Source organism: Perissodus microlepis, chromosome 13 (assembly GCF_051167445.1).
Source record: "Perissodus microlepis isolate ML-2025 ecotype Zambia chromosome 13, ASM5116744v1, whole genome shotgun sequence".
In the NCBI taxonomy this organism is placed as follows: domain Eukaryota; kingdom Metazoa; phylum Chordata; class Actinopteri; order Cichliformes; family Cichlidae; genus Perissodus; species Perissodus microlepis.
In genome coordinates, this window is record NC_140473.1 from 7,619,844 (window position 1) to 7,647,639 (window position 27,796).

At 39.7% G+C, this 27,796-nt stretch overlaps 1 protein-coding gene across 1 annotated transcript; it reads right to left on the bottom strand.

Annotated features, from left to right (window-relative positions):
- Positions 1 to 10,937: 10,937 nt before the first annotated feature.
- Positions 10,938 to 27,473, bottom strand: rab11fip2 (RAB11 family interacting protein 2 (class I)). Its single transcript, XM_084948720.1, has 6 exons — positions 27,289 to 27,473; positions 25,997 to 26,573; positions 22,477 to 22,883; positions 20,439 to 20,793; positions 19,492 to 19,552; positions 10,938 to 16,796 (listed from the first exon to the last, which is right to left on the bottom strand). Exons 2-6 carry the CDS (start codon positions 26,347 to 26,349, stop codon positions 16,572 to 16,574), a joined length of 1,401 nt encoding a protein of 466 aa, XP_084804846.1. The 5' UTR covers positions 26,350 to 26,573; positions 27,289 to 27,473; the 3' UTR covers positions 10,938 to 16,571.
- Positions 27,474 to 27,796: the final 323 nt, after the last annotated feature.

Here is a 27,796-nt window from a genome sequence, read left to right on the forward strand (position 1 = left end):
TGGATAAAGATGTAAGAAAGGGCCATTATGCTGCTGAGGTAAGAAGAGGGGGGGGCTCTATCTGTCTCCATCCCCTCCTCCTTCGCTCTTTACGTCTGCCTTGAACTTGTAAGGAGTTCAGCAGGACTGAGCCTACAGTCCAGACAGGGCTCTGGAATGCGAGTGCAGCTACTCAAGCCCGTCTGACCTGCCACCACACCAGCTCCATTTCATCGGGCTAACTTACCTATTCATTTACAATGGGACTTCAACTTTATCTCCCCTTGTAACACAACATTAACTGCCAAAGAGCTGGAAATGCATTATCAGCCTGCCTCAAAGCTTGGATTGCTTCCCTCATAAATAAGATCATTATACGAGTGGTAATCCCATTAAATAGATCATTTTGCAAATATCTAAATCCAATTAATAAAGTGTTTTCAGAGGGGGTGCAGCAAACAGCGCCTTTTAGAGAGCTGACATGCTGTGACTCCAGCTCTTTGTTCCGCACTCCCTTAGTACCAAGGGTGATATTAATAAATACAACCCAGAGTCTTACATACCCTTTGACAACAACAACAACACACACAAAAAAAACTGGGATTCAGTTTTAGCATGTTCTGGTTTATCAGTAGGAAGAAGGATATATTTACTTAAAGTTAATTTGACTACAAATTCACTTAAAAAAATGACCTCTTCCCTTACCTCTCACTCTGCCATGCACTGCAGTTGCTTGCATAATGTGCTTATAGGATGTCCTTATGCCGTAATCCTATAAAAATCCCAAGCTGGACTGAGCTAAAAGCTTTAAAATGATTGCCAGATGGTTTAACAAATTAGCCATTTATGGAATTAATTCAAACTTGTTTCCTAAATCATTACCATAACTCATCCGTGGAAGTGACCTCTAAGTGCCCTTTAACTTTTAGGCGTGTGCTCCTGCGCCGACCGTGTCACTTTCTCTGAACAATTAGTCAGAAAATAAGAAAGACAGAAAACAGTTCGACTAATTAATTGCTCTTGTACAAACTAACTATCTGCGAGTAAAGGAGGCATTAAAATCCTAAAGTAGATGCCCCTCAAGTGCTCGTGTTTGTTCCACTGAACTAATAAAGTGCATAATCCGATAAAGGGTGATATCCTAAGCTTTGATTGTGCCTGAAGTGGTTGTTTTACCTTTGTGGAGCGCATCTGGCATGGTAAGAATGTTTTCGTATCTTTTCATGGTTTTTAATTGCCAGCTGAAGCTTTTAGGAAAACACTGGTGTGGTTAAATGAATTAGAAAACAGTGCCCCTGGGTGATGTTAACACATTGCACTCTCTCATCCAGCAAGTATGTCAGGCAGCCGCCAGTGAATGATCTACATGTCTTTTTATATAGCTGTTTATGGTACAGAGAGAAGAAGACCACAGCTCTAATTATGGTTTTAAATATGTCTTTCACTATCTAGATAACATCTTTGTCTTAGAGGTTTGCTTTCATAAATCTGAGATTGTTTAAATCACACTTGTGACAGTTTCTATTGCACCTCAATTCTTGACATAAATCATCAAGCGTAATATACACCATATATACCACAAAAGCGATAAGCACACCTCAGTACCCTAATGACACTAGAAATATCATAGCGGTAATTTATTTCCTCATCTGAGTGCGAGTCCACAAATAAGGGCTGCTAAAAAAGAACACCAAAAAAAAGGAGGCTGAGGTTGGGGCCAGTCTCCCCCTCTTCTACTTTGCCTTTCCCCTGTCTAATCTGCCTTTTTCTAATGAAGAGAAGGAAAGCGAGAACAGTGGAAAGAAAGATGTCAAGAGTGAGGTCGGCCGCCCCCCTCACAGGGTCAAACTCGAGGGGTTAATACCTGGTGTCCGACACTGCACATAAACTCCGCTGAGCTCATCACACTAATTAAACAGACACACATCCTCTCGGAGCTCCGATGGCCAATCGCTGCCAGCTAAAAAAGCAGTCCATTCATGGAGGTTGGCAGGGTGTACATGTAGGGTGGGCTGGGGAAATGCTACCTGCCCTTCCTCAGTTTGATTAATGTGAAGAACAATGGTGCTCTTGTGGCCTGCCAGCCTCACTCCACTTGGTTCTGGTTCACCGCTCGAAGAGAGGGAACTGCATGTTCCAACTTCATACCCCCAGACGAACCACCACCTAGCCTAACTTCTCTACTACTGCTGTCTTCTCAAAACACCTCCATGCCATGCTAATCATGCTGAATACAATCGCTTCAAATGCGGGATGCTGTTAAAATAGTCTTAAAGCAAAACATTGATGGACTGACGACGCGATGTATATTACAGTATAATTGTTTTCCATGTGCCCTGAATGGAGGATTTTTTCTTACTTGCTCTTTGGTTCGCGTGACTTTGGGAATGCTGCTGTATTTAGGAGTGTTAACAAACGCTCTGAAGAAGAACCTGGCCAGATGTCATCAAGGGAATCCTGGTCCTGGAGAAATCTTATCATTGTTCTCAGCTACAGAAATAATGGAAACAGCTTCAAAATTCAACAACAGTCAAAATCTAAACACAGTGTAACTGAAATGACCACGATAATTTCATTTAAACTTCTTTGCAATCTGAGCAACATCATCATCGGGTTGCTAAGGCCTACAGAAAGCTGTTGCACAGAGTTATTCAAGTCTAACTTAAACGTCAAATACTTTGTTATTCAAAGGCAGTGAAACTGAAACACTATACGGCAGCAGCTTTCCTCCATTCTTACGTAGATCTTTAAAGTTGGCATTAAACTTAAGGTTTCCTGCAAACTAGTGTGGTAGTTAATAATAATGATTATTTTCTTAATGCAACAATTACCAAATATGGGTAAAACCTAATTCCTCCAGTCAAATTAATATTTTCACCAACAAACAGTTGGACAATTTTTCATTTTTATCTTTTTTGCTTTCATAAACTGACTTTGATACTCTAAATCTACACTAAAACCTGACAACATCTTACTTCCTGTGCACCTTTAGACTCAAGCCGTACCAAGACTCGACTCTGATTCATGGTTTTCTTGTAATAGTTCTGCCTGGAAACGACTAAACCGACATTTATTTATATAAAAATGTCACAGAGTATTACGTTAATATCTCACTTGTTTGTCTTTCCTCAGACGTAACAAGTGTTAAGTGAATGCATAACACAGTTAAGAGAAGTCAAGCGCCTTGGTTTTGATGTTTACACAATGCATTAGCTAGTGTTTTATGTGAGCCAGATCAAAGTTTTATCAAACATGTCAGCCCATTTTTTTTCCTCGGGTTGCTGTGGAGAGTAAAAGACATCCGGCAATTACATTCATGGGATAAAGACATCAGCGTCATCTCTCCGAGGGAGTGACAGCATAATGTTATGGGTGTCAAAACTTGGGCGACATAATTAATTGCAGCAACTCCTGAACCCAAGACTTGTAGTTTTTTACCAGCGCTTTGCCAATCCTCTGAGTTTCAGCAATATCAAAACAGGGAGACAAATTGAGCCACCTGCATGTCTCCAAAGCTTGACAACTCATCTCACTTGCAAATTGCGAGCGTTTTACCCCCCTACAAAGGAGTCCATAGAGGCTAGCGGGCTTCTCGCCAGCCAAGGTTTGATAGGTCTTCATGCAGCTATGTGACACTTTGAAAACAGTGGAGACATTCCATAATACTGGAGGCTGGAAAAAGAACATGCACAGTCCTAATGATGATAGTCCATATGGCTGAGGCTGCACTGTTGGTCACACACTCTGGGCTGTTTGGAGAAGTGCTTCACAATTATCTGCAGTGAAGTTATATTTGAAAAACAAACCGTGATTAGTGTGCTCGAAGGCATGCAGCGAGGATTACGAAACACTGACAAGTTGGTTTTGTGTTGCATAAAGTTTATGTGAGACTCGACTTTTACAGCAAATCTGACTGGTTACAAGTCAGCTGAAAAACTGCGTTTTAGGATTATCTATTTTAGAGGTGAAGCCAGTTATTAGAAAAAGATGTGTCAGTAACCTGTAACTATGGAGGGGTCATGTGGTAGGAAAGAGGAACATCTTGCCAAACTGAGCACACGGAGTTGTAAACCATGCTCTCATTGGTTTATTCTAAAGACACGTTAAAAGATTCCCCCCAAAATGTACTATATGCTAGCGATATACTTTATCTGGTGACTGATGATGTCATCTTTAAGGCTTACATCCAGTGCGAGGGAGCTAATGTGAGGAACTTGAATCAGTGGACGCACTTTTGCTCATCAGTTTCCAAAGATTTTTTTTTTATGAGCCTCGGAAGTAACACCCTTCTATATTTAAGGATTAATATCATCTTATCAGCCACTAAACTCACATGTAAATAGGCACATATTAACTGAAAATAAATGCTAAAATGAGGTTGTGTGTGTATACATGAGTGTGCAAGGTAAATGCTCGCAGTTACTGAGCGAAGACCCAACAGAGAGAATGAGGCTGGAGACAGACATTTCAACGCCTTTCATTAAAACTTATTACTTTGCATGTTATGGTATTGTAATCCTCTCTATGAGCAATTTTGTAACGACATAAACCATTATTTATCTCAGATTAATTAGATTTAAGACCTTTTAAATCTCGTTTGGTGCAGAACGCCCATGGAGCTTCTCTTTTCACAGCAAAAAGAAACATCAATTGATCTTTCCTGATGATCACTTTTTGTAGATTAGAGGATTGTTATTAATTGGTCAATTGGTTAATTGTTATTTTTTTCCTAATTAGTCACCATGGAGGAATAACAGGCTTTCTTCAGTGACCCTCATTTATAGAACTGTCCTTGTCAAACATGTTGTATAGAGAGGTTTCAGTAAAATGCAAGCCAAAATCTGAATTATTAGGGCAGAACTACATGACTTGGTTTGGAGTGCTCAAGTCCGGTTAAAAATAAATAAAAGATCATGGATAATACACCTAACTCGTTTAGAAAAAACCTTATCACCCACTGGATAATGTAAAATAATCATCTCAGCAGACAAACTTTGAGAACATGTCACAGAGCCGTCTGTGGTATGTGTAGGATGAAGAGAGGTTACATTGCACGCACAAGTGGAAGCTCCCTGAATGTCTGCAAAAACACATTTGCAAATATGTGTAAAAGGAGAACCCCAGGAGTCACTGGCACTAACAATGGGAAGCCACACAGAATTAAATCCAGAGGGTATGCTTTTTGTTCTGACTTTAAAAGTTCATTATTAGTCATATACTGCACATCTTAAAAAAGAAGTCAAAAGACAAAAGAACCAGTATAAAAATCAGGTGACCAGTCCAGGAACTACAGGGAATGCAAATTAAATTATCTTTAGTTCTGATGCCTGCTCTTCCCTGGTGTCTCCTGGCATTACTTATGAACTATATTTCCTCAAACAAAAATGTACCGCAAACCTGATTCTTTCCTTTCCAAGAAAGCAGAGGGGTTGGCAAATGGCTCACTTGTGACCAAAACCAAACGCTTTCTTTCTTTTCCCATGAGGTAAGCAGGAAGAAGGTTTGTGAGCAAGATTTAGCAAGGTGTTGCTCCCTTTTTTTAAAAAAAGTTATAAACTATTTGTCATCTTTGTGTATAAAAGATTGATGTCACATTTGTGTCACAGCACAAAGAAATGTGGCAAACAGCCACGTATGGACTCAATTTGAGTCTTTTGACTGTCGCCATCTTGTTTTTTGGTGCCAGTAGAGACTACCTACATAACCTAACACTTTGCTAGTTGTCTCTTTATAATCACATGGGTCACCTTTTTGGTCAAAGCTGTAAGTACTTATATTTACAAGAGCTGGTGCTAATTAGAAGCCATGAAGGTCCCATCTTATACTGATTTTGTTTTGGTTTTTATCACAATTAATCACTATGTATGAACTAACAAATATTCATGGTATTCTGGAAAGCATTCTAACCTAGATCCTGAAACTATTCCAAAATACTACTGTTGAGAAACCTTAAAAATGTGTTGCTTTACATAGCAATGAAATTTCTATAAATTTAGAAATAATTATGTCAAACTAAATTGAAAGCGATGACAGGCAAACCAGTGTTAAATCTCTAAAATGTCTAAGCAAGCCTCAAATCAATAAGCAGACTGAGTTGTGGTTTATTAAAGTAACAGGTTAGAACTCACTATCACGCTGGTGTGCTGTGATGTCACATCCTCCCGGCCATGCCTCCTCCTGTAAACCGTCCACTGCCATCATCTGTAAGAAGACCGGGCAACGCGTCTCAACAAGGTGCTCTGTGTGAGGCACCGTGAAGCCAGACTCTCTAAGACATTGGCAGACTTTGCTTAGCTCAGCCTAAAATGTGCAACACTCTCCCCTCAAACCAGGGCTTGTTTAGCTGCTGGCACATGAAGGCATCAGTCAGATGTATGCCAGCTGAGCTGAAGTGTGCCCACAGAGTACACACTGCAACATCACTACCAGTACTCGTGCCCTCACCTTGTCTACCTTGGCACTTTTTGAGTTTGATGGAAAGTGCCAGACAGCATATTTATACATCTTAATTAGCAATAATGAAGCCCGGTACCTGCCAACAATCTGTTGCCAGTAGTTACTGTGTGGTGTTGACTAGACTGTATGCCTGTTGTTTGCCTGCTACTCACATGAGAACTGCACAATTGAAATAAGTGAAAGGATCATGTGTTTTTCCTAAAGCCAATTAGATTCGCTAACAAACACGTAACGATGATGGATATTTAACACTTGAGGATGGAGATGTTTAGTCTGAAAGGGCCTTTTACAACACGTAATAACTAAGCCTGTATCTATAGGACGGTAAAACCTGCACCGTGCCCCAGATTTATAGCAGATTATGAATGAGCAGGAGATGGTTATTAGCTGTTCTAACTGTTTGTCACGCTGCAGATCATTCACTTTAAAGGGCCTGTCAGGACATGGTGAACGACAGCAGATTCTGAGGATGTTTAAAGTCCCTGTGATCTGAAGCCATGTTTGGATGCAAACATGTTTAGATCTGTTGGCCAAGATAAGTTTGAGCTCTGCACAGCCAGACGTTTTTATGGAGTTGTGAAAACAAGTTGCATGATTTATTTATTTATTTTTTTAAACCGTGAAATAGGCTACAACCATCCTCCTGACGTCTGGATTTATGGCCTGGTAATTCCCCTCTGGAGTAATTTGGCTGGTACATCTGCAGCTTAGCAGCATTCCAGCAGAGCTCTCCTGTGCTGTGAAGTCAGGAGATGACTGATTGATTGATTGTATTACTCCAGTTTTAGCATGGCTTTGCAGAGCTATAGCAGTGAAGTTCTAATGTGATCTATCCAGCGAGCAGCCCGCCTGCTTTTGGGTTAGCCTGCTGTGACGATCGCAAATCATGGTTAGAAAGTGAACTTTGCAAAATACCACACAGTAGTAACAGGAAACTGATAGACACTGTTTCAGATTAAAAGATGTTTAACTTAATTCCAAGCAGAATTATATGTAAGATTTAATGGTTACAAATTATAAACACAACAACTGAATGCAACATAGCGTTTATGGTGTGTTTTCCCTGGTAACAACGCGAAAATTCAATTATCAAGTTCCTCATCACTGACTTGATGCTTCCACATGTTATTTCTGATGCCAACTGCAGGCTAAAAATGATTACAGGCAAACATGTAGTGTGCTGATGGAAGTCTGCAGTTTCCAAGTGACACTTACTGCTGAGGCAGTGAAGAGCTTTCATAGCCTACAAAAAGGTAAGTCTAACATAAATAAATAAATAACAACATAAAAAAAATTAAAATGTAATAAAAGGATTCCAAGTGGTCCTCACAATGCGCAGGTAAAATTAAAGTTTACCTGCTAAACTAAATTAGCTGATGCTAATCGGGAAATTAGCTAAATTAACAAGCTATCAATTAGTTATCTAGCAGCTAGCTATATTTACAGAATAATTTCACCAGATATTATACCGTCTGGTGCATATGTTATGACGCAGAGCTTGGTTGTATGAGCAAAATGATAATGAAATTAGATGAAATAAACTGTAAGGTTAGCTAAATCTGAGAGGAAGCACTTGAAAACTGAAGTACACGAATTCATTCAACTGTTAGAAATACAAACTTAAATACCTGATGGAGAAGAAAAAGAGAGACATGCTTGAAAACATGGCGTGGGGGGTAAACTCGCCGGCCACTTTTTTAGGTCCACCTGTTCAACCGCTCATAAACGCAAGCATCTTATGAGCAGACATGTAGACACGATCAAGTCGACCTGCTGACGTTAAAATCGAGCATCAGAATGGGGAGGAAAGGTAATATAATTAGCTTTGAACACGGCATTATTGTCGGTTGCCTGTATGAGTATTTCATAAACTGTTCTCTGCTGGGATTTCCCCCCACACATCCATCTCTGAGGTTTGCACAGAAAGGGTCTGAAAAAGACAAAATAAGACCTGAGCAGCAGTTCTATGTTGATGTCAGAGGACAATGGCCACACTTCTTCCAGCTGATAGGAGGGCAACAGTAACTCAAATAACGACTCGTTTCAACCGAGATATGCAGAAGAGCATCTCTGAATGCACAGCACATCAAAGCTTGAAGCAGATGGCTGCAGTAGAAGAAGACCTGGGTGCCACTCCTTTCAGGTAAAAACACTACAATGACAATACAGACGCCAAAACTGTACAACAGAAAACTGGAACAACATTGTCAGGTCTGAATACTTTAATGGTAAAGGCAGAATTTGTCATAAACAACATAATAATATGGATCCATCCTGCCTTGTATTGACAGTTGATGTTTTCTTGGGGATGCTTCATTGCCATGCTTTGGGCCCTTTAGTACCAACTGAGCATCATTTAAACTCCACAGCCTACCTGAGTATTGTTGCTGACCATGTCTGTCCCTTTATATAGACCAAAATCCTCTGAGGGATGTCTCCAGCACTTTGTTGAACCTGTGCACAAAAAGATGTATGCAGTTCTGAAGGAAAAAGAGGATCCAACCTGGTACTAGCAAAGCGTACCTGATAAAGTGTCCAGTGAGCGTATATTCAGAATGAGCTAATCCCAAAAAGGGGGAATTTGTTTCTAGCTTACCCACACAACTTAGTCTTTAAAAGCAAACAACAATAAATCATAACAATTATAAAAATATTAACCTAAATTAGAATGGTTAGTGTTAACTGACCTAATAGCTGTGGGAATGAAGGATTTTAAAGTTTGTTGATTCTTCTTTGGGAAGTTCATTTTAAAAGTGTCTATTATATTAAAGGTTAATATATGTTTATTTAAATTCACTGCATCACTTTTGCAGTTAAATGAGTTCTCTTCCTTCACCTTCACACTTGCTTGCGCTTCACTGTTGATAGGTTTCTCTTTGCTCTGGTTGTCATCTGGCTTTGTTCACCTGATACCAGACGCGTGGCAGCTATCAGAGGAAGACAATGCCATCAACACAATGCTCAACACAGGGATCCACAGCGTGTTTGACACCTGATTTATCTCAAGCACCTATGCAAATTGTTAACTATCCAGCAACAAAGGGTCCTACGCTTGATGAGCGGGTGGGGTCTGATTCTCTTGGGAGCTGGAGGGGGTTGACCTTGACATCTGGCCCCCGATCACGCAGCTAGTTCGAGCCAGCTGCCCAAATAGGTCTGGTTTTTCCCCTAAAACACCTCATCCATCTGCTGAATTTCTTGTCATATAAGTTTCTCCATGATTGCCTGAGGCACTTCCATTCACAGACGCGTGCAGGGTGACACTGATCCCCGCTTTGACGCCCATCCATATTTAAAGGGGTGCGCAGGTGACCTGTGGGTGGCCCTTTCTGGCACGCTGAGGGCACTCCTGCGCCCACAGAATCTTGCATAACACGTTTGTTAGATATTTCCTCAAATTACAGCCATATGATATAACGCACAATGAACTAATGGGGCTTCAGTCTAGTAGGCACTCAGATGACACGTGCCACCACCGCACAAAAGATGGGATCAGGGAAATTCAATCTGTTGATGAATGTGTAAGGATGACAATGAGCATGCCAATTAGCTTATAAATACAACAGGTGACACCTACATAAAGCCCCCATTACATGCTTTTTTATGTCCAGTGTCTGTCAAGGCAGACTACAAGTTAATAAACATTAAAGAAAAAAAATAGATTTATTATGTATGACGCCACTTCTGTTACCTATAATTTAACATTATGACATTATGGTAGTGTCTAAATGACAAGAGCCAGCTTAAACTTAGTCTCAAAATTCAGTGACTAAGCCAACACAGATGACTGTGCTGCCATTTCACCTGTAACGTTTATTATATTACTGGTGTCTGTCATTTTCACTGTATGCAGCTTCTATTGTCAGCTCCAAGGTGGTGCTGTGGTGGTGTGGACTGGCACCTGGTGCACTGCTGGAGATGCACCGTCAGGCTGAGGTGACGAGGGAGATGTTGCGTTTTAACCAGCTACGTGGCGGGGAGACAGGGAAGCGAACCGCCTCTTACAAAAGCCATCGGCTGGTAAACACCACAAGTGTTTTTCCCAAAAGATTTCACACAGCGCTGTTGCACACATAGGCAAATGAAAGTGCAGTTTTTAAAAGCAATCTCGCTACTCAGTTGTCAGATGATGCCACTTCTCTCTTTCACCTGGAGGGCATGGGAATTTCTCCAGAACAAAGGGAAGCGACGCTTTGAGCAGGAAGAAAACAAAAGCTCTGACACAAATCAGCGCAATTAGAAACACTAATTGTAGTTCAACTGCCAGCGAGATCAGAGTTAATTGAGAGTGGCTTGTATTTTATCCACAGGACAGGTGTCAAATGGAAGAGACAGCGATCCACTTTATGGAAGATTTGCATCAGATTTGAGCTGCACTGATGGATTAAACAGATCTACTGCAAAAGAGACTCACAACACATAAAATCCTAATTTATTCACCATTACGGGCTTTTGATGCGACTCAAAAAAATAAAAAATAAATAAATTAAGCAAATCACCAGTTTTCCTTACTGTAACTTTATTGAAAAGGACTAAAACAATCGTACCTGTGCCTTTCAAGCTACATCCAGTGAAACCTTGGGATTTAATTATAATAGTCATGGTAATATCTAAAAGTTCGTGTTACAAACTGTAGCACATGGAGAATTGGTGCACGTTAAACTGCATCACCAAATTCTTATGAAGTGCTTTTGTTGGCACTTTACATACAGTCACCATTAACAGCATTACACTGTTATAATACATACATTTTCTACACCACAATGTATAACTACAATAATTATAAGAATAATAATAGAAAAAAAAAAAACATACATTCGTATCCCCAAACATCCAGGAAAGTTTTGCATATTTGCTAAAGTGTAAAGATTAAACACAAAAAGTTGATCTACCTTCACATTTGTTAACTATACAGTTTTGACTTAAATAGATTACAACATGGTCATGTGATGAGGTTTGATCAAAATGAACCCACTAGAACCCGATCAAGTGGATCAAAGGTTTCTAGATGAGTAAAAGCTATACAAGTTGGCTTGTGTGTAGGGCTGCCACAAACGATTATTTTGATAGTCGACTAGTCACCGATTATTTTTGCGATTAGTCAACTAATCAGATCATGCATCCATTGGACATAAAACGTACAGCTTATTGCACCAGCATGCGTCTGCTCTTATATAACTATCATTAGCTTACAGCTTTAAGTGTTTAAGGTACGTGCTAACTAAAAATAAAGACAAGATGATAGTTTATTAAATTTTAATGAAATTTGCAGATTGTTTCGGTGAAGTTTAATAAACTCCTTGCTATCTAAAATATAACAGGACACCGGAGTATATTCTCGAGCATCTCACACTTCTGATAATCAGTTGTCTGCTTGATGTTTATTCAGCTGTGTAAAAACTATAACTTTAATCTCAGCCAAACCGATTTACTCAGGAACAAATAAAATACTAAAAAAGCCAAACAATAACATTTTGAAGTTATCTAAGTGACTTATATATATTTAACCTGAGTAGCGAAAGACTGCAGTTGGTTTGAAAACGATTTGCAGGGAGTCCGGTGTTCTCACGGGCTCTAGTGAGCCTTGCCCCGGGCTAGCTATCGAGCTAGTGGGTAACAGACGTCTCCGAAAACGTCGGAGCGCTTTTGAAAATATGTGGTGTCTTGATAAACTGAGCAGATATTTGAGGTTTACACAGCTACATTCTCGCCTGAAAATATGTTAAACGTTTATTTTGTGACCCAGAAAGAATAATAAGAGTAATATTAAAACTAACTAGCTGCCGCCATTGTTATAAACTGAGCTGGGCTGCGCTATGAATTCTGGGACACAGCTTCTTCTTCTTCGGGGTTTAACGGCAGCTGGCATCCTTGTACATGCAGTGCTGCCATCTTCTGTTTCAGTCCGTTATTGCACTCTTAAATCCTACTAATTCCTGCGTCTTTTGTGAGCTTACAAAGCTTCAAACGACGCGACGACTATTAAATCAGTCGTCGACGATTTTGATAGTCGATGTAATCGTGACTAGTCGACTAATCGTGGCAGCCCTACTTGTGTGTAAGTGAGACATAATCAAAACATGTGGTCGACATGCAGGAATGACAAGAATTCAAACATCCATTTCATTGATTCGTAACATTAGAAAGTCTGAATGAACTGTGAGACCAATCACACACACACACACACACACACACACACACAGACAGACAGAAGTAGACCCAACATGTTTACATCAAAAAAGTAATTTTAGGTCTCCATCATGTTGGAGCCACTCATGTTTCATTGTGTTGGCCCCTGTGCAGGCGACGCCATTGACTCCTCTAAACTCGATGACGCTTTGCTAAATAGCGAGATCTTTTATAAACGCAGTCATCATTTCCTTCAAAACTGTGTGCCACATTACAAGCACCGTCAGGGGATTTAGCTGCAGCTTAAGTCTTAGTGTCTGGCAGCTGTATGTGGCCTATGGCAAGCAGCATCATATTATCAGTAAAAGACTACCAGGAGGAGGATTGTCAGATCCCCAACTGGAGCTTTATGTCATTTTCATCAAGAAGGAAAAAAAAAATCCCACTGTATTTGCACTATTTGTTGGAACAGGGCGGAGATTTACCTACGTGTACACTGATGCATATACACAATTAATAAACTTAAATTATGGTGGGGGACATTTTACCTTCAAGCATTTTAAGTGCTTTGCATATTCAGATTTATTGTATGAGAAACATTATGCAAAGAGCCAAGGAATATTGATGCAGATCTTTCCTTTTTTTGGGTGCAAAATATCTCTTTGCACTGTTGTTGTCAAACATAATTTCAAAATGCTTTTCACTTAGATTTGTGTTTTCATATGACATCTACCAAAGCACCAAATTATGTTAAAGCATAAAGCAAATGTATCAATCAAGCTAAAAGACAAACTGACAACCAGAATCAATTAATTTGAACTAGTCACCCCCAGTTTTCATTTGAACTAAACAACCTGAGGGTACAAATGTACTGACATTATATATAATCTGAGAAAATATATTTTTGTTAGTTAATCGTCTGAACACAGGACCACATTATAGACTTGAGAGTTAATCGCCCGAACACCGCTCCCAAGCATGTGAAATAAATGATGAAAGTGAATCGCTTTTTGGAACTCAAGTAAAATAACACCTTCCCCAGGAAGCACAATTTCAAACATTTTACAAAATGTGTATAAACTCAAAAGCGCTTGAAGAAACATTGCGAGCGACTATACAAAATGTACAATAGAATTTGTAAGAGCTTGAAAAGATCAATGAACACCTGGCAGCCCACCAATACAGGCCGGTTAAAGTGGTTAGTAAAGCCTAAAACATACGAGCCCAGGATTAACACTTCAGCTAAAGTTGGAAGGCAATCTTGGAAGGAAAGCTTGTCCATTATGGAAAGCAGATTCTTAGCCACAAAGCACTCATGATTCCAAAAAGCTAATTCAAACACTGTTACCATTGCAAAAAAAACATACAGATAAAACATCAGATAACCATTTTCAATACAAAGAAATAAACCCGACGCCTTTGTCACATCATCAGACAGAAAATATTAGCAGTAACTTCTTGTCCATAATGTGTCTGGGTAAAAAGAAATGGGATTAAAAAAAGAAACAATAGAATAAAAACACACCTATGAAATGTTCTCTTTGGATACTCCAAATACTTTAAAGGCAAGCAAGGATCGATCACCTTGTTAGTGTACCGTATACATACATTTTGGACTTAAGTATATCAAAGTCGCCCGCAAGACATTCAGTAACAGGAGGTTTTGGCCTTACGTTTGCACAACATCCGATAAAATAACCACTTCCACAGCAGAAAGAAAGTAATAATTTTTGCATGCCAAAAAATGTGTTTGACTGATGTAATGTTCATGAAAATGTAAATTGTGTTTGTGTTGAAATTCCACAGATCTAGTGTAGCAGTTTGCCTCATATGGGATTTGGTATCATACAGTGTAAAGGTCAAATATTTCCAAGACTGCAAAACAATTAAAAACTCATAAATAGTACAAAAACCACTAAACAGGATAAGATGGATCCTCCTCATGGCCTCATATATCAAACATCGCCTGATGCAGATGTTTGATATATTGTTAAACATGGCAACGATGAGTTTATGACAGTTATGTGACTATTAAACATGTTTAACACTGTAAATACAGCTGAAATAAACAATTATAGATGTAACCCTAACCATCACTAAATGACTATACTACAGGTTGCACAGCCATAGACTGTATAAAAGAAAAATTTAGCCCTGGGTCTAAAATCAAAGCCAGCCACCATTTTTTGTTTTCCAATGACCAGCAGGAGATCATTATATCATTAGAAAAATGTTTCTAATGTTTTAATTACCAACTTCAAGCCTGTTAAATCAAGTGTGGCATTTTTAAAAAACTTTTTTTTTTTTAACTTAACCCTATGATTTATCAATTTGTTAGCATATGATGCCCTTTGATCACCGAGTTTGGCTTCAGAGATGGCTAAACAGCTGGAGCTGAAGCCTCAGAATGGAGGTTTCCAGAAGCCAAAAGCTCTAAGTGACACCACAGTGGCTATATCCATCCATTTTTCTACAGTCTATGGCACAATCACACATAAAAGTGGCTTTATCCAAGAACAACCTTACTTAAGTACCAGCAGCTGCCCTGTAGCTGTAGCATTTGGTCAGGACACACGGATAAATTAAAATTAAGGAGCATGGTTTAACATAGAAACCCTAACCCTTAAAGTGAAATGAGAACAGTTAGCTTCTCATGGTTAACATGTTATCTAAATGGCAATCACTGGTTATTTACCCTGAAAATTATTAGTGAATTCTCATTAGCACACCATAAAGTGGTAAGACACACAGTACATAGTGAATTTGAGCCTAAAATAGGAATTACATATGCATGAATTTTTGTTTTAGTTACAGTTTTTTCACAATAGGATAGGTCGTGCGAGGGGGGTATGGGAATACAGTTTCGCTTTTAACATCAGGTACCCTACAAACCCATTGTAAATGAGCTTTAAAAAATGGATACGTAAAAATGACTGAGCATATACCCACATGTGCAGATGGTAGCATTAACACAATCTTGAGCAAAAATAAAAAGTATGAAAAAGAGGAAGGCTGTTCAATCAGTAACAAAGAACTCCAAGCTTTTTTATCAAATCAACATAAAGAGAGGAGTTTTACTCCAACATGTGATTAAAATGTAAACAAGACCATTACCAGCAGAATATAAAGCATTACCTTTAATATGATTATTGCACTTAAAGTAAAAATTATCACCTCCAACCGGGGACTTTAAGAGCCTTGGTCAAAGAAAATTAAATGATAGTCATCACAATAAGAGTAAAAAATAAAATGTCAGTAACTGATAAAAGGAATGTGCATTTGTTCTTGAGGAGAAAAATAATGCACACCTCAGGAAGCTAGAGACAAACCAGGCTTCCAGGACCTGTCAGCAAATTCTTACAACTATCTTCCAGTGTTTCTAAGAAAATCCATCAATCACTAAAGCTGAATGTGTCCACATCTGCACCACGAGGCAGGCTGGGGACAAAAAGCTGATGCCGTGACGTGCACCGCAGTTTAAGTGGCAAGTTTTGGACTTGCACTTGATTGTAACGCAGTACCTACAGCTTCATCTTATAAACCTGTAGACCATCTCTCAGCAAACAGCACATAACTGTGACTACAGCATCTGGTAAACACGAATTTGGCAGCATTTGCACTGTAAGAGCTTCTCAGCAGCTGATGGCAACTGTGTGTGCAACAGACCTCTGTTGGTTTACAAGTACAGTACAGCTAAACATAGTTTGTGTGAAAAGATTTGATGTGACTTCAATAAGCTGAATGTCTCCTGTTTAAGTACCTAAGAATACACTCCAAGAAGTAATCATGAGCAAAATTATAACACGGAATTATAAGAATGCCAAACAAGGCTAAAACCTGTATGACCTACATATTAAAAAAATAAAAAAGCCTAGAAAAACTAACCACTGAATAGTAACTCAATAATTGATCAGTTCTATTTGTTCCCACTCACTTTAACACCTGATAACAATTTGTGAGCTATTGCTAAACCTTCATTAGTACCTTTTCATCGTGGGTCATTTTTTCTACTTTTTGGAAAGTTTGCCCGCCTTCTTTTTTGGCTCATAGGGTGTCCGTAGAATACTCGGTGTCTCCTCCATGACGCGTACCAGCAGGTTATCAATGTAATCCTCCAGTTCCCTGATGTGGGCATCTTTCTTTTTCACCACTTCTTTCTGTTTGATGAGTTCCTGCACAACCTCTTCAAAAGACAAGTTGCTATAGGCAGCCACACTTTCCTGTGTCACCTCCTGAAAGTGGAAAACAAAGAAATGATCATGACCATGTTGTGCATACATATGTTTTGTAAAAGGGGGCTTAAATCTTTGACGATCGGGGCACCAATAAGTCTTTATGCTCCATCATTGCTGACTAATTAGGCTGTTTGGCACAGAGTCACATGTTTATCTTTTGTTGTGCTACTAATAAAGGCTAACTGAGGATTTTAGGGTTTTAGCTCTGACCTGGTCAATGAATTCGGTAATAAACATTCTGATTTAACACTAGTGCCTGAAGATTTACTGTTTGGCTGATATTGGCCTATCACACGTGTGACCACAGGGAAGTTTTTCTTTTGATCCTTGAAGAACAAAATGCAGAAACGGATGCTGGAGGCAATTCTCAATTGTTTCATTCAAGTTTGAAAGATGAACCTGACCCCTCAGACAACAGTCTCAGTGGACAGGTGGCTGTCAAGAAGTCATTCTTGAGGAAAGTTATTATACAATTTACACAAGAACTGACCTGAAAATCAGTGGCAACAGATCTTATGGAGGGAGGAATCCAAATTTGGAATTGTTTTTGGTCGTAATCGTCATATATATTTATGGAAGTGGTCAGAAGAGAGGTAAGTGTCTACTGCAACCACTAAAGGAGGCTCCTTCATGCTTTCTGGTGATGGAGTCTCTGTCAAAACTGATAAAATTATGAATGCAGAAAGGTTTTTGCAAAAAGCTTCCCTCAGACAATTATAGAATAAAGGTGGTCATATCAAAAATTGACTTTCAAGGTTGTTAGAATTGCACAAATTCTGTTTTAACTTATACTGTATTTCCATGTATGTTTGATTTACTTGTTTTCAGTAAATCAAATAATGCCAGTAGGAACATGACTTTTGGACAGTAACCTATCTAAAGGTGAAAAACAAGGACCCTATAAGGTCCCTTATAGCTTAACTACTCTATTAGGACTTAGCTTTGACACTACAGCACATCTTTATCTTTGCTTTCTAGTGTTAAAAACACATACTCTTTAATTCAAGACGACTCTGGCAAAAACTCCAAATAATCTGCCAGTACTTAACAATAAAGATTACCAAAACAATTTAATCTTTGTTTTGAGGGGGAAATGCCAGGCTGCATATTTCTCCAAATAAAGGTCACGCTAATAAATGCCAAAATACAAATGCAACCCAAGCCCAGCTTTGCTCTTTGAGGACAATCTAGTTGGACAGAGCAGGGTGGTACAGTATGTGCAGATCATATTGCGCGGGTACGAGAGGAGCTGTAATCGTTTTTAATGAGGGACCACTTTATCGCTTCAGTGCTGGGCATCCTCCCCTGAACGGATAGAACAGCAAAGCCTTCACCCTGTTTAAAATACCACACTTATCAGCTTCCACTCCCATGCACCATTCAAGCCTTCACTGCTGGGTAAAAACAATGCAGAAAGAGCTGGAGCAGGACTGCTTACCAGGTATCTTATCGCTTCTAACAGCATAGAGGCTACTGTGGGGCGACACAAACCAAAATGAAATATTTGCCACAGAGATTAAATGTCCAACGTAAGGAGGGTTTCAGGAACAGAGCTCGGTAACCTATTCCTCACACAAACACACCTACCCCCCAAAAAAGCCATCTCACTGAAAGATACTGCACTTAAGCCATCTGAGAGGGAATAAGAGAGCAGACAGCCATATGGAAGGATGCTGGTTTCACGTACAAGCGTGTATACATGCACACACTCGCTTTCCCTCTCTCATGCACACGCACACACACACACATATATATACACACCCCCACATATATATACACACACCCCCACATATATATACACACCCCCACGGCATAATAATCAGGAGCTTTAGTGGTTGGTGACAAAGGCCTGGAAATGACCATGAACTGGCAAAGTAATGATGACCATTTTTCTGCGATCAGTAGTGAGGAGAAGATAAGGCGCACACTTGGCATTCTCCAGTTGTGTCATTACAGTTTCTAATGAGCTCAGCTTTGAGAATCTAAAAGCTCAGTCCTTTGAAATCTCTCACTGCCCTCCCTCCCTCCTGCATGTAGTTAATTAGGGCCTTGAAGCAGAGGAAATGGGAGCTGCCATTTCTGCGAGGCACAGCGGCATGCACAGGGGCACATGTGTGGATACCGACAGCCCTCAACACCCACAAAGAAAGGTGAGGAAAGCCATTATCAGCATTCTCCTTCTCATTTAGGCATCACTTCGGTATTGCTCCCCCTGCTCCTTCATCTATATCAGTTTTGCTCTGTAACAGTCTGCGAATTTTAACTACTGAACAACTAGCAACTACTAAAGAGTTAAAAACTTTATCCACAAATGAGGTAAAAATGATATCTTTAAGTATTTCTGTGCCCTGCCTCATAAAAAAACCCAAACAAACAGCAATTAAACAATCTGTGCACATCATTACAACTGACCTTACAGGCCGAAATTTCACACCACTTCAAACTATGATTAGATCGGACATGATGACCGATGTGTGCAGCTGCTAATTAGTTGAATGGCACGTCTGAGTTTTCAGGGGTCTCACAAATCAATGTCACCAGCTGCTTAAGAGTCAATAACAAAATCTGCTCAGCATTACATATAAAATGTACACAAATGTAACTGTTGCACTTATTCTCCCTTTTTTCCCCTCTACGCTTTCAGCCAGTCAGGTAATATGAAACTATATCACTTTCTAAAACATATTCTTACTATTTTTTTGTCCTTCTTCTTCTGGCCAAAGGTGATGTTGGGTCCGGTTAATTTTTTGTCACTGCAAAACAACCAAATGCAAAGTTAGTAATCACATTAAAGCATTGCACTCTGTATTTTAGCAGACTTTTGCAAATATAGAAGCTCTGATGTACTCATGTCCTGCGCTAGGAGAACAATAATAAATACATTAACAAGGAATAAATAATAAACTTGAAAACACCTTTTTCACCCATGCACTACATTACAAATGACCGCTGAGCTAGTGTATGACAAAGGCAGCAGAAAAGATGATGGACTAGTGCCTACAGAGATAAGTGGTTAATTGGGTGGTCTATCTCTTCAGGGGATCTCATTACTATAGCTCAGAGGGCTCTGTTATCAAACCCAGGCACTCTAAAGAGCCACTAATGACACCTTCCACTCTGATAAACCAGAACTTAGCTACAGTGCTCACCAACTCTTTATGTAACACAGGAAAAAGATGTAACTGGCTCAGTGGAAATGTTTAAATAATATTTGACAACATAATGAGAAAGAGAGCGAGAGAGGGTCTATCAGAAAGTTGATTTCAATCAACAAGGTATTGAGAACTTTACTGGAATGTCAAGCAAATATCCTGTGGAGCAGTGACTATTCCATTGGCATTCCAAGATGATGTTTTGGGATTTTGAGATTCCTTGATTGTGATGAAAAAGACACAAGTAGCATGCTGCAATCACTGCTCTGCAGGAGCCGAACACGGACTTTGTCTTTGTTTTAATAAGACAACATACATTTTGTTTTTAAGTGTGTTCTCTTGTAAATTTCTGGGGGTTTTTTTTTAGAAAAAAACTCCCATTGTTATTCCTGACTGGGACAAGCAAAGAAAAAGTCAAATAAAGTGATGATGCCAATATAGCCAATAAAGCTAACTTAACCACAAATACAAACAAAAACAGGACAACCTGGCTTTGTAGTTGGAGCTGAATGGGTTAGTGTCTGCTTGCGAGTCTCCACTAAAGGGGTTTGGGGAACGCAGGTCTCCAGAGCTCCCTGAACGCCCCCCATTGCTGGTCTTGCGGCCTTCCTTCTTTCCTGTCACGCGTTCCAGTAGGCTGACCTTCTCCTTTTTCTCCTTCCGCTCTGGTCGGTCCCACAGCTGCCCGTGCTCCCCCTCAAATGGGTTGCGGTTGCGTGGGAGCGTGGCATACTTCTGTGGCAGGGTGTCAGTGATATCAGTGAAAGGGTCACCGTGTGCTTCGTCGTCCTGGAAGCCTGGCACCTCACTCTGGGAACGCCTGTGAGGGCCACCTGTACTTCCTACAAGATAAATTAGAATTGTAATAAGAAACAAAATATGGGTTTTGGGGGGAGGGGGTAGTGTTTTGTTAAAATGGATTGGGTGAACTCAATTCATTATCAGTTTAGACATAGAAGAAATGATTAAAAAAAACACTTGTACCATTCTTTGAGGTGGTCAAGCAGCCTATCCAACTAATATTTTATCAGCACTGGTTTACATGAGTCCGCCATACAGTTTTATATATTTTTATGTCTGCCCTTTAACCTCTGCAACTGCATTCAGACCTTTAGAACTTGAGATTGGTTTCCCCTCCACCTCAAGGCAAAGAAACTTTCAATATAAATTCAAAATTATCACAAGGTACTGATTATCTACCCATTGATTATCTGTACCCTTAGTGGACAAGAGATGACTTATTGATAATGTAAATCAGATAAATATGATAACTGTCTGACTGCAGCTTCACTTGGTAAGAATAAGAATTTTACTGCTTTATCACAAAACTACCACATTGCATCTGTGGAGTCCAGCATGATTAAAATCATAGATATTATATTTTTAAATATAATGATGCAGAAGTGTGCAAGTGAGCCACGATTTTCATTCAGGTTTGAAAACCCAAAAGAAGAATTTAAAGGTAAAAGTGAAGCAGTAACATAAATAAGTAGCTGGTCAAATCCAAATGGCAAACCCTGGATTGGGTATTTGGTCTTGAAAACGAACACCTCCACTCATTAATGAGTGTTTTTCTTTATGTTGCCATTGTGAATAAAATACTGTGTCAATATATAGAACCAGTGTGATCACAACAGTTAAAAACTAACTGCGGATAATAATACAAAGGTTTGTTTGGGGGGGTTTCCCCATAGGTTTATGTGCAGAAGTATTCTACTGTTTGAACCTCTTTCAGCAAAAATAAAGAAAACTATCTTTTTTTTTGTTATTATCACTAAACTTATTTTTCACTCTGACATGTTACATTTTAACAGCAGATTCTAGTGAACATCTCAGCCTTTACTATAAGAATCACAACTACTGTTTGCATGAGTTACAGCTGCACTAACTTTGCAGAAAGAACTGGTAAATTGGAGACTGGTTGAGATGGAAAATTTCAGCTTAAAAACAGAAAATGACTAAAATGTCAAAGACTGACATAAATGGCCGACATTACTATCTTATTGAGTTGAGACCTACAGTACCTTATATTGTTAATAGGATTATATACAAGCAAGCATTCTTACAGACGTCTACAGATGGCCTCTAGAAATTGCAACATCTCATTTTAAAATATAATAAAATAGACCAGCCCTTTACTTTCATTGAACATGTACAATGAAATTGTGGATTAACACTATAAGAGCCATATATTTGTAACAAACAAACACTAAAACATTGTCCTGACAGACAGGATGCCACAATGCACCACAGTGTCATTCTGACTATTCTCTATAATTTTAACACTTAAGATTGAGTCTTCACTGAGATATTTTGGATCCCAGTCGACTGCTTAAACCACTATCCCCCGTTCTTATAAACACAATAACGAAAATGCATCAGCAGCTTCAGTTAATATGAGAACTGGTTTTAAAACAGTATCAAAATCCTCTTCAGAGATCGCTCTAGCAGCAATAAAAGTATACCAAACCAAAAAGTGACAAATGTAACAAACTACTGTGAAAAACAGAAGCGTTGGTCCTCACCACTCTCTTCTATGGAGTTCATGGAATCCAGTTTGGGTCGAAAGTGGGTCCCGATGAGATCTGACATGGAATGCGCTGCAGAGAGTTTATGGGCCCCAGCGAGTAGCGGTCTCTTGACTTTTGTTTCAGGCTGGGATTGACGTTCTGGTGCGCCAGACTGACGGGTGGGCTCCGAATCACACACGGCAGACCGAGGCAAGATCGCTGAAGAAGCGTCACCGAAGCCGCTGTCGTGTTTTCGACCCTTCACTTTGTCCTTAAGTTTGGAAAAAGGCGAGCGGGGCTTTTCCTTCATGGAGAGGTCAAACATGCTGGCCGTCATGTTGTTCCTCATGAACTGAATGCTGACTTGAATGCGACCTCGTTCTTTCCTCTTCTTCCCGGGCTTGGACTCCAAGGAATACCAGCTAAAAATGAGAGTGCAGGAAGCTTAAGCTGAGCAAATTCAATGAGACAATTTATAGAAAAAGAGCAGGGTTTATAAAAATCCTCTGAGTTGATTACGCGTAATGCAACATAATTCAGCAAGACAGGGATACAAAGTCAGAATGTGGTAAAAGTCCTTACACGATCAAACAATATGACAAATGGAAAAATAGCCCTCATTCCTTCTAATGGGCTTTACATACATCTTTATGGCTACTACTGAAAAGGCTAATTTGAGAAGACTAATCCAAAGGCGACACACAAATGCAGGGGCTTAAATCATTTGAACTTTTTTATGACACATATGAGAACACAAATTTATAACTCAAAGGATAAACATTCTTTGCAAACTGAACCTAAAAAAAATAAATTGTCTGCTGCCGAATAATACAGACCATTTCAAGCTGGTTTTTTTGGCTCCTATTTGTTTAACCTCTCTGCTTTTTTCAACTGGAAGTAATGGGATTTATGCCTTCGCTCTGAGCGAAATAAAGTGGCATTTGCACAAATCTGGCCTTTGTTCAGAAATGCAACGACAAGCAATTGGGAAACTGCAAAGCCACATCGCAGGCTTTGCACACAACAGTTCATACATGCTAATGAGACACATCCTCTGTGTTAGAGGGCCTGTGAAGGAGGCCATTAGGAAACCAGCATCAGGATGAAACAAGCGTCAATATTTTTCTCACTGCCTTTGCCACAAACATGGAATATATTCTAAAATGGGATGCTTTATCAGTATAACCAAGTCAAACAAAAAACATATTTGCTTAAGTGTATCTGCTTGACTACAATTACTGATATTTTCTTCTAGATTTAAATGAAGATTTATAGTACTCCTTGCAGTCTGACATGAAATTTGAGTTATCAATCAATTGATTTTTTTTTGCTGGTATTAGCTTTATAAGAAATCACAGCTGCTGAATGCTATTTTAAGCAGTCTAGCTCGCATCCCAGAAGCCTCAGTCATGAAAGGCCTTGTTGGGGCCAATTCCCAGGCTGTGCGCCGTGCTCCGCCTGATCAGTAGCCACAGCATGCCGCTGCCGTGGGGCCGAGCCTGCACCTCACGTGTGTCTCAAGGCCAAGATAAACCTCCCTGTGCTTGGAACCACAATCCTCCCACTCCGGTCCAAGCCGCTGGGAAACTCCTCACAATCAACAAACACAGGTGTGCGATAATTATGGGCTGCCTTCTCAGATATCAGTACGGGCTTTCCTCCCCAGTATGCCAGTTCAAAAACACTGCGGATGGGCCGTGGTGAACAGAGACCCACTGTGGAGTGTGGATATAGTATCGAGAGCCCTGGCATCATTGTCAAGTATGGCTGCGGCGTAGGTATTAGGCCAGCAAGCAACACGGCGATATCCGTTACAGAACCACTGCTGAAAAAGTGCACAGCCTCAAGGTGCATCAGTTGAGGCACCTAAATAAATAAAACCCGTTCACACTGATTATAACATATTGTGATTCTCCCAACTGATGGGCAAAGAGGAAGTCAGCTAATGTCCTTCCCCCCCGAAACGTGCAGTGAGCTAATTAACACCAGATCCAATTTGGTTTCGCAGTTCCTGTTTGCTTAATGTAGGGTTAAGAAATGTGTGTGTGTGTGTGTGTGTGTGTGTGTGTGTGTGTGTGTGTTGGACTTGTGAGGCTCATCAACCAAAGTTTAGCCAAATACAGCAGAGTCTCTCCAAGCTCTGATGGTTTACACTGTGTTAGTTTATTTGAATCTACATCTATACATCGATCTCTCTCCTCAAATCTTTTTTCAGTAACTTTAAAGAGGACAAACCTTATTCTGGCATGGCTTTACTTGAAGGTAACCAAGCAGCCTTAACAAGTCACCCAATTATGACTCAGGGAGACGCCCACTATTGTCCACCAATATATTGGCATAGATAAATATCTGTTTCCAAACTGGAATGTATTTTGTGCCAAGAAAGGCACAATGCATAGAGGCCAGATTTTAACACGAGGGAAACTAAACTGTACAGAAACAAGCCAAGATTTAATCCCAGGTGTCTTTGGCTCTGAAGGAGAGACCATCTTTCATTCACACCTTTGAAAAAACAAAAACAAAAAATGGAGTATAGGAGTGGCTAACAAGACATGTTTGTCCAGCTCCACTAGTTTCAGTTAGGTCAACTGGTGTCAGTAATTACTCTAAAATAATCTCTCTGCAACGTAGGCCAATCCATTGCTAAGCCTCAAACAATACAGTGTCATGAAGATGGAAAAAAAAAGTACAACCAACATGTCCTTGCTAACTGAGCATGAAAGTGTGTCACTGGTGTGCTAAATAATTTTAAAGTGAAGTGCTTCTGTTAGAGCATTTCATTTACTCTGCTCTTAACATTAAAACTTGTGTATCTAATAAAGTGTATTTCTAAACCAAGTGCACAAAGAAAATAAAGGGCAACGCAATGGTATTTAAATCATGTGGAGCAACAGGGTTGGGTCATGACCTTAATTGAGACCACAGTGCAGAATATAACACGCAAAAGACAGCACATTTGTGAAGTCTACTATGGCAGTAATACTTGTGGCAAATGTGACAAATAACAACTGACTTAGCTCATGGTGTAATCCACTTATGACTGGAAAGGCTGTGGAAATATTTTCCACTTCCTCTCAAAGGTCTGTCTCTATACCAACAAGACACTACAGACTAAAGACCCTGAATAATGTACATGTGATGCTAATGTCTAAGAACTATACTATATAAAAACATGCTGTATGTCCCATGATTTTTGTTAGTGTTAAAACCGCCCCAGGTCTTCTCTTAAAGGGAAACTATTGACCTTGCAATCACTGCAAAAACTGCTAACAGTAGTATTTCTGTCCCAGAAAATCTGAAGGAATTATATTTTCCAAAAAGTATATATACCATAAATATCAGAGAGCAAAAATACATGGTTATAACATAAGTACCTCATTCTTAAGTGCTGGTTGTTAGCACATTAAAATGAGGATATAATAATCATTCTTGGAGCCCACTGCAGTAGTGCTTATGTCCCCAAAAAACTTCTCAAAGAACCATTGTGACATTTTGTGATATCTAATAGACTTTTATAGTTTTTTTTAATACTTACTCTGTTTTCTTTCTCTCCTTGTTATCGAAGATTTCATTAAGATTTATGCACTTCTGACCCAGAAACTTGTCCATCCCAACCAAAGAGCGATGCATCACTATGAGGCAGAGTTCATACACTTCTGGGTTGCCCTCCAAAAGTAGGCCAGGTAATTCAAAGGAGGCTTCTTCCCTCCACACAGGGTTAAGGGTCTTCTCCGCCACTGATGTTGAGTACTTCTCCTTGCCCAGCTGGATGATAGTGTAGGCATCATTGGTGCCATTTTTGCCTTTGGCCTGTAAACCAGTTGCTTGAAGAACAGTGGCTTGGACATGGGTTGGAAACCACTTTTGAGACTGCTCGCCCAGTGACATTGTAAGCACTGACTGTTAACTGAAATCCATTCAAAATAAAGTCAAATATAATTTATGCAGCAATTTTTTTCAGTGAGTGCGACATGCAAGAAGCAGCAATCATGATTCACTATAGTTTGACATCAGCGTTTAGCAGCACTTTTTACAGGGGACCATAAGTTTGACAAACTGAGCAAGTCTCATCTTCTGTCAGATCACAGATGTCCAAGCCACTGCTGAGTCATCTGCAAGAAAACAGAACAGAAAGAAACAGGAAAACATCATTATTTTTGCCAAGAATGAAAGCCTGGCTTATGAAGACACAGAGAGAACTAATATTAAAGCAGGCAGCCTGCTAATAATTTGATGGCAGCCACTTTGGAAGTAATACGGCTAAGCAGAAATCACATTTTGCACTGTATGATTTGCACAATATCTTTAAATATATGTCCCTAAGATGGAGGTTCAAGGCAGATATTGATGATCTCATCCAGTGACACATTTTGGTGTCATTGTCACTGAATTAGTGAGTCACTCAGTGGGATATGGAGCGACCGTTTCATGTATTATTTTCAAATTAGTTTAGACTGAAAATAGAGGTTTTGACTGAGATTAAGAAGCTGTGCACATATTCAAGTAAAGCAGTCATGGGCTGTGGCTCTAGATAACTCTAGATGACGCATTGACGCAGGTATACATGAAAGAAGTGGTGTAAGTAGCCACGTAAGTCACATTAAGATGCATTGCCCCTTTAAGTGAGCGTCTCTCCACAGGTTTGTCAAAAGTAAATATTACTAAACTGATTACAACAATTAAATGATGCGAGGCAATATTAAATTGTCACTTTTTCGTAAGGCTTTGTTAGGGGTAAATTCAGTTAAGACTGGAGGACAACGTTAGCATTATGCGCTAGCTGGTGGGCACACAGAGAGCATCACACACAAGCACACAGCTTCTTACCTCGGTGTCATTTTCACCAACACCACATGGACATTCAGCGCTTCAGCTCGGCACAAACTCTTCCCACAAACACACTCATGCGACACTTTCGGCTAATCTTCGCTGAACTTGCTGTTGTTGTTGCAGTCCATTACTGCTCACTGCTGACGGCCAGTGGCGAGATTTACTTCCTAGTCTGACATCACTTCCGGTTCACCCCGGTGAAAGTTGAGGTGTCAAAATAAGGTGATAGCGCTCGCGCGCGCGTTCTAAGGGAATTAGATAAGTGAAGGAATATAAAAAAAAATTCAGTGAAAGCTGCTTAAATATCCAAAGGCGAAGAAAAAGCTAAAAAACAAAAACAATGCAGCATAACCGAAGAATGTTCTCCATACTCGGTACTGGTGCTGGGTTGTGGATATACTGTACAGGTAAGCAGCAATGACAGGATATATAAATATGTATAAATTTCTAGCAAACACACTTTCTGTGAGATATTGTTGCGCATGTGTGTGCACAGCGTGCGTGT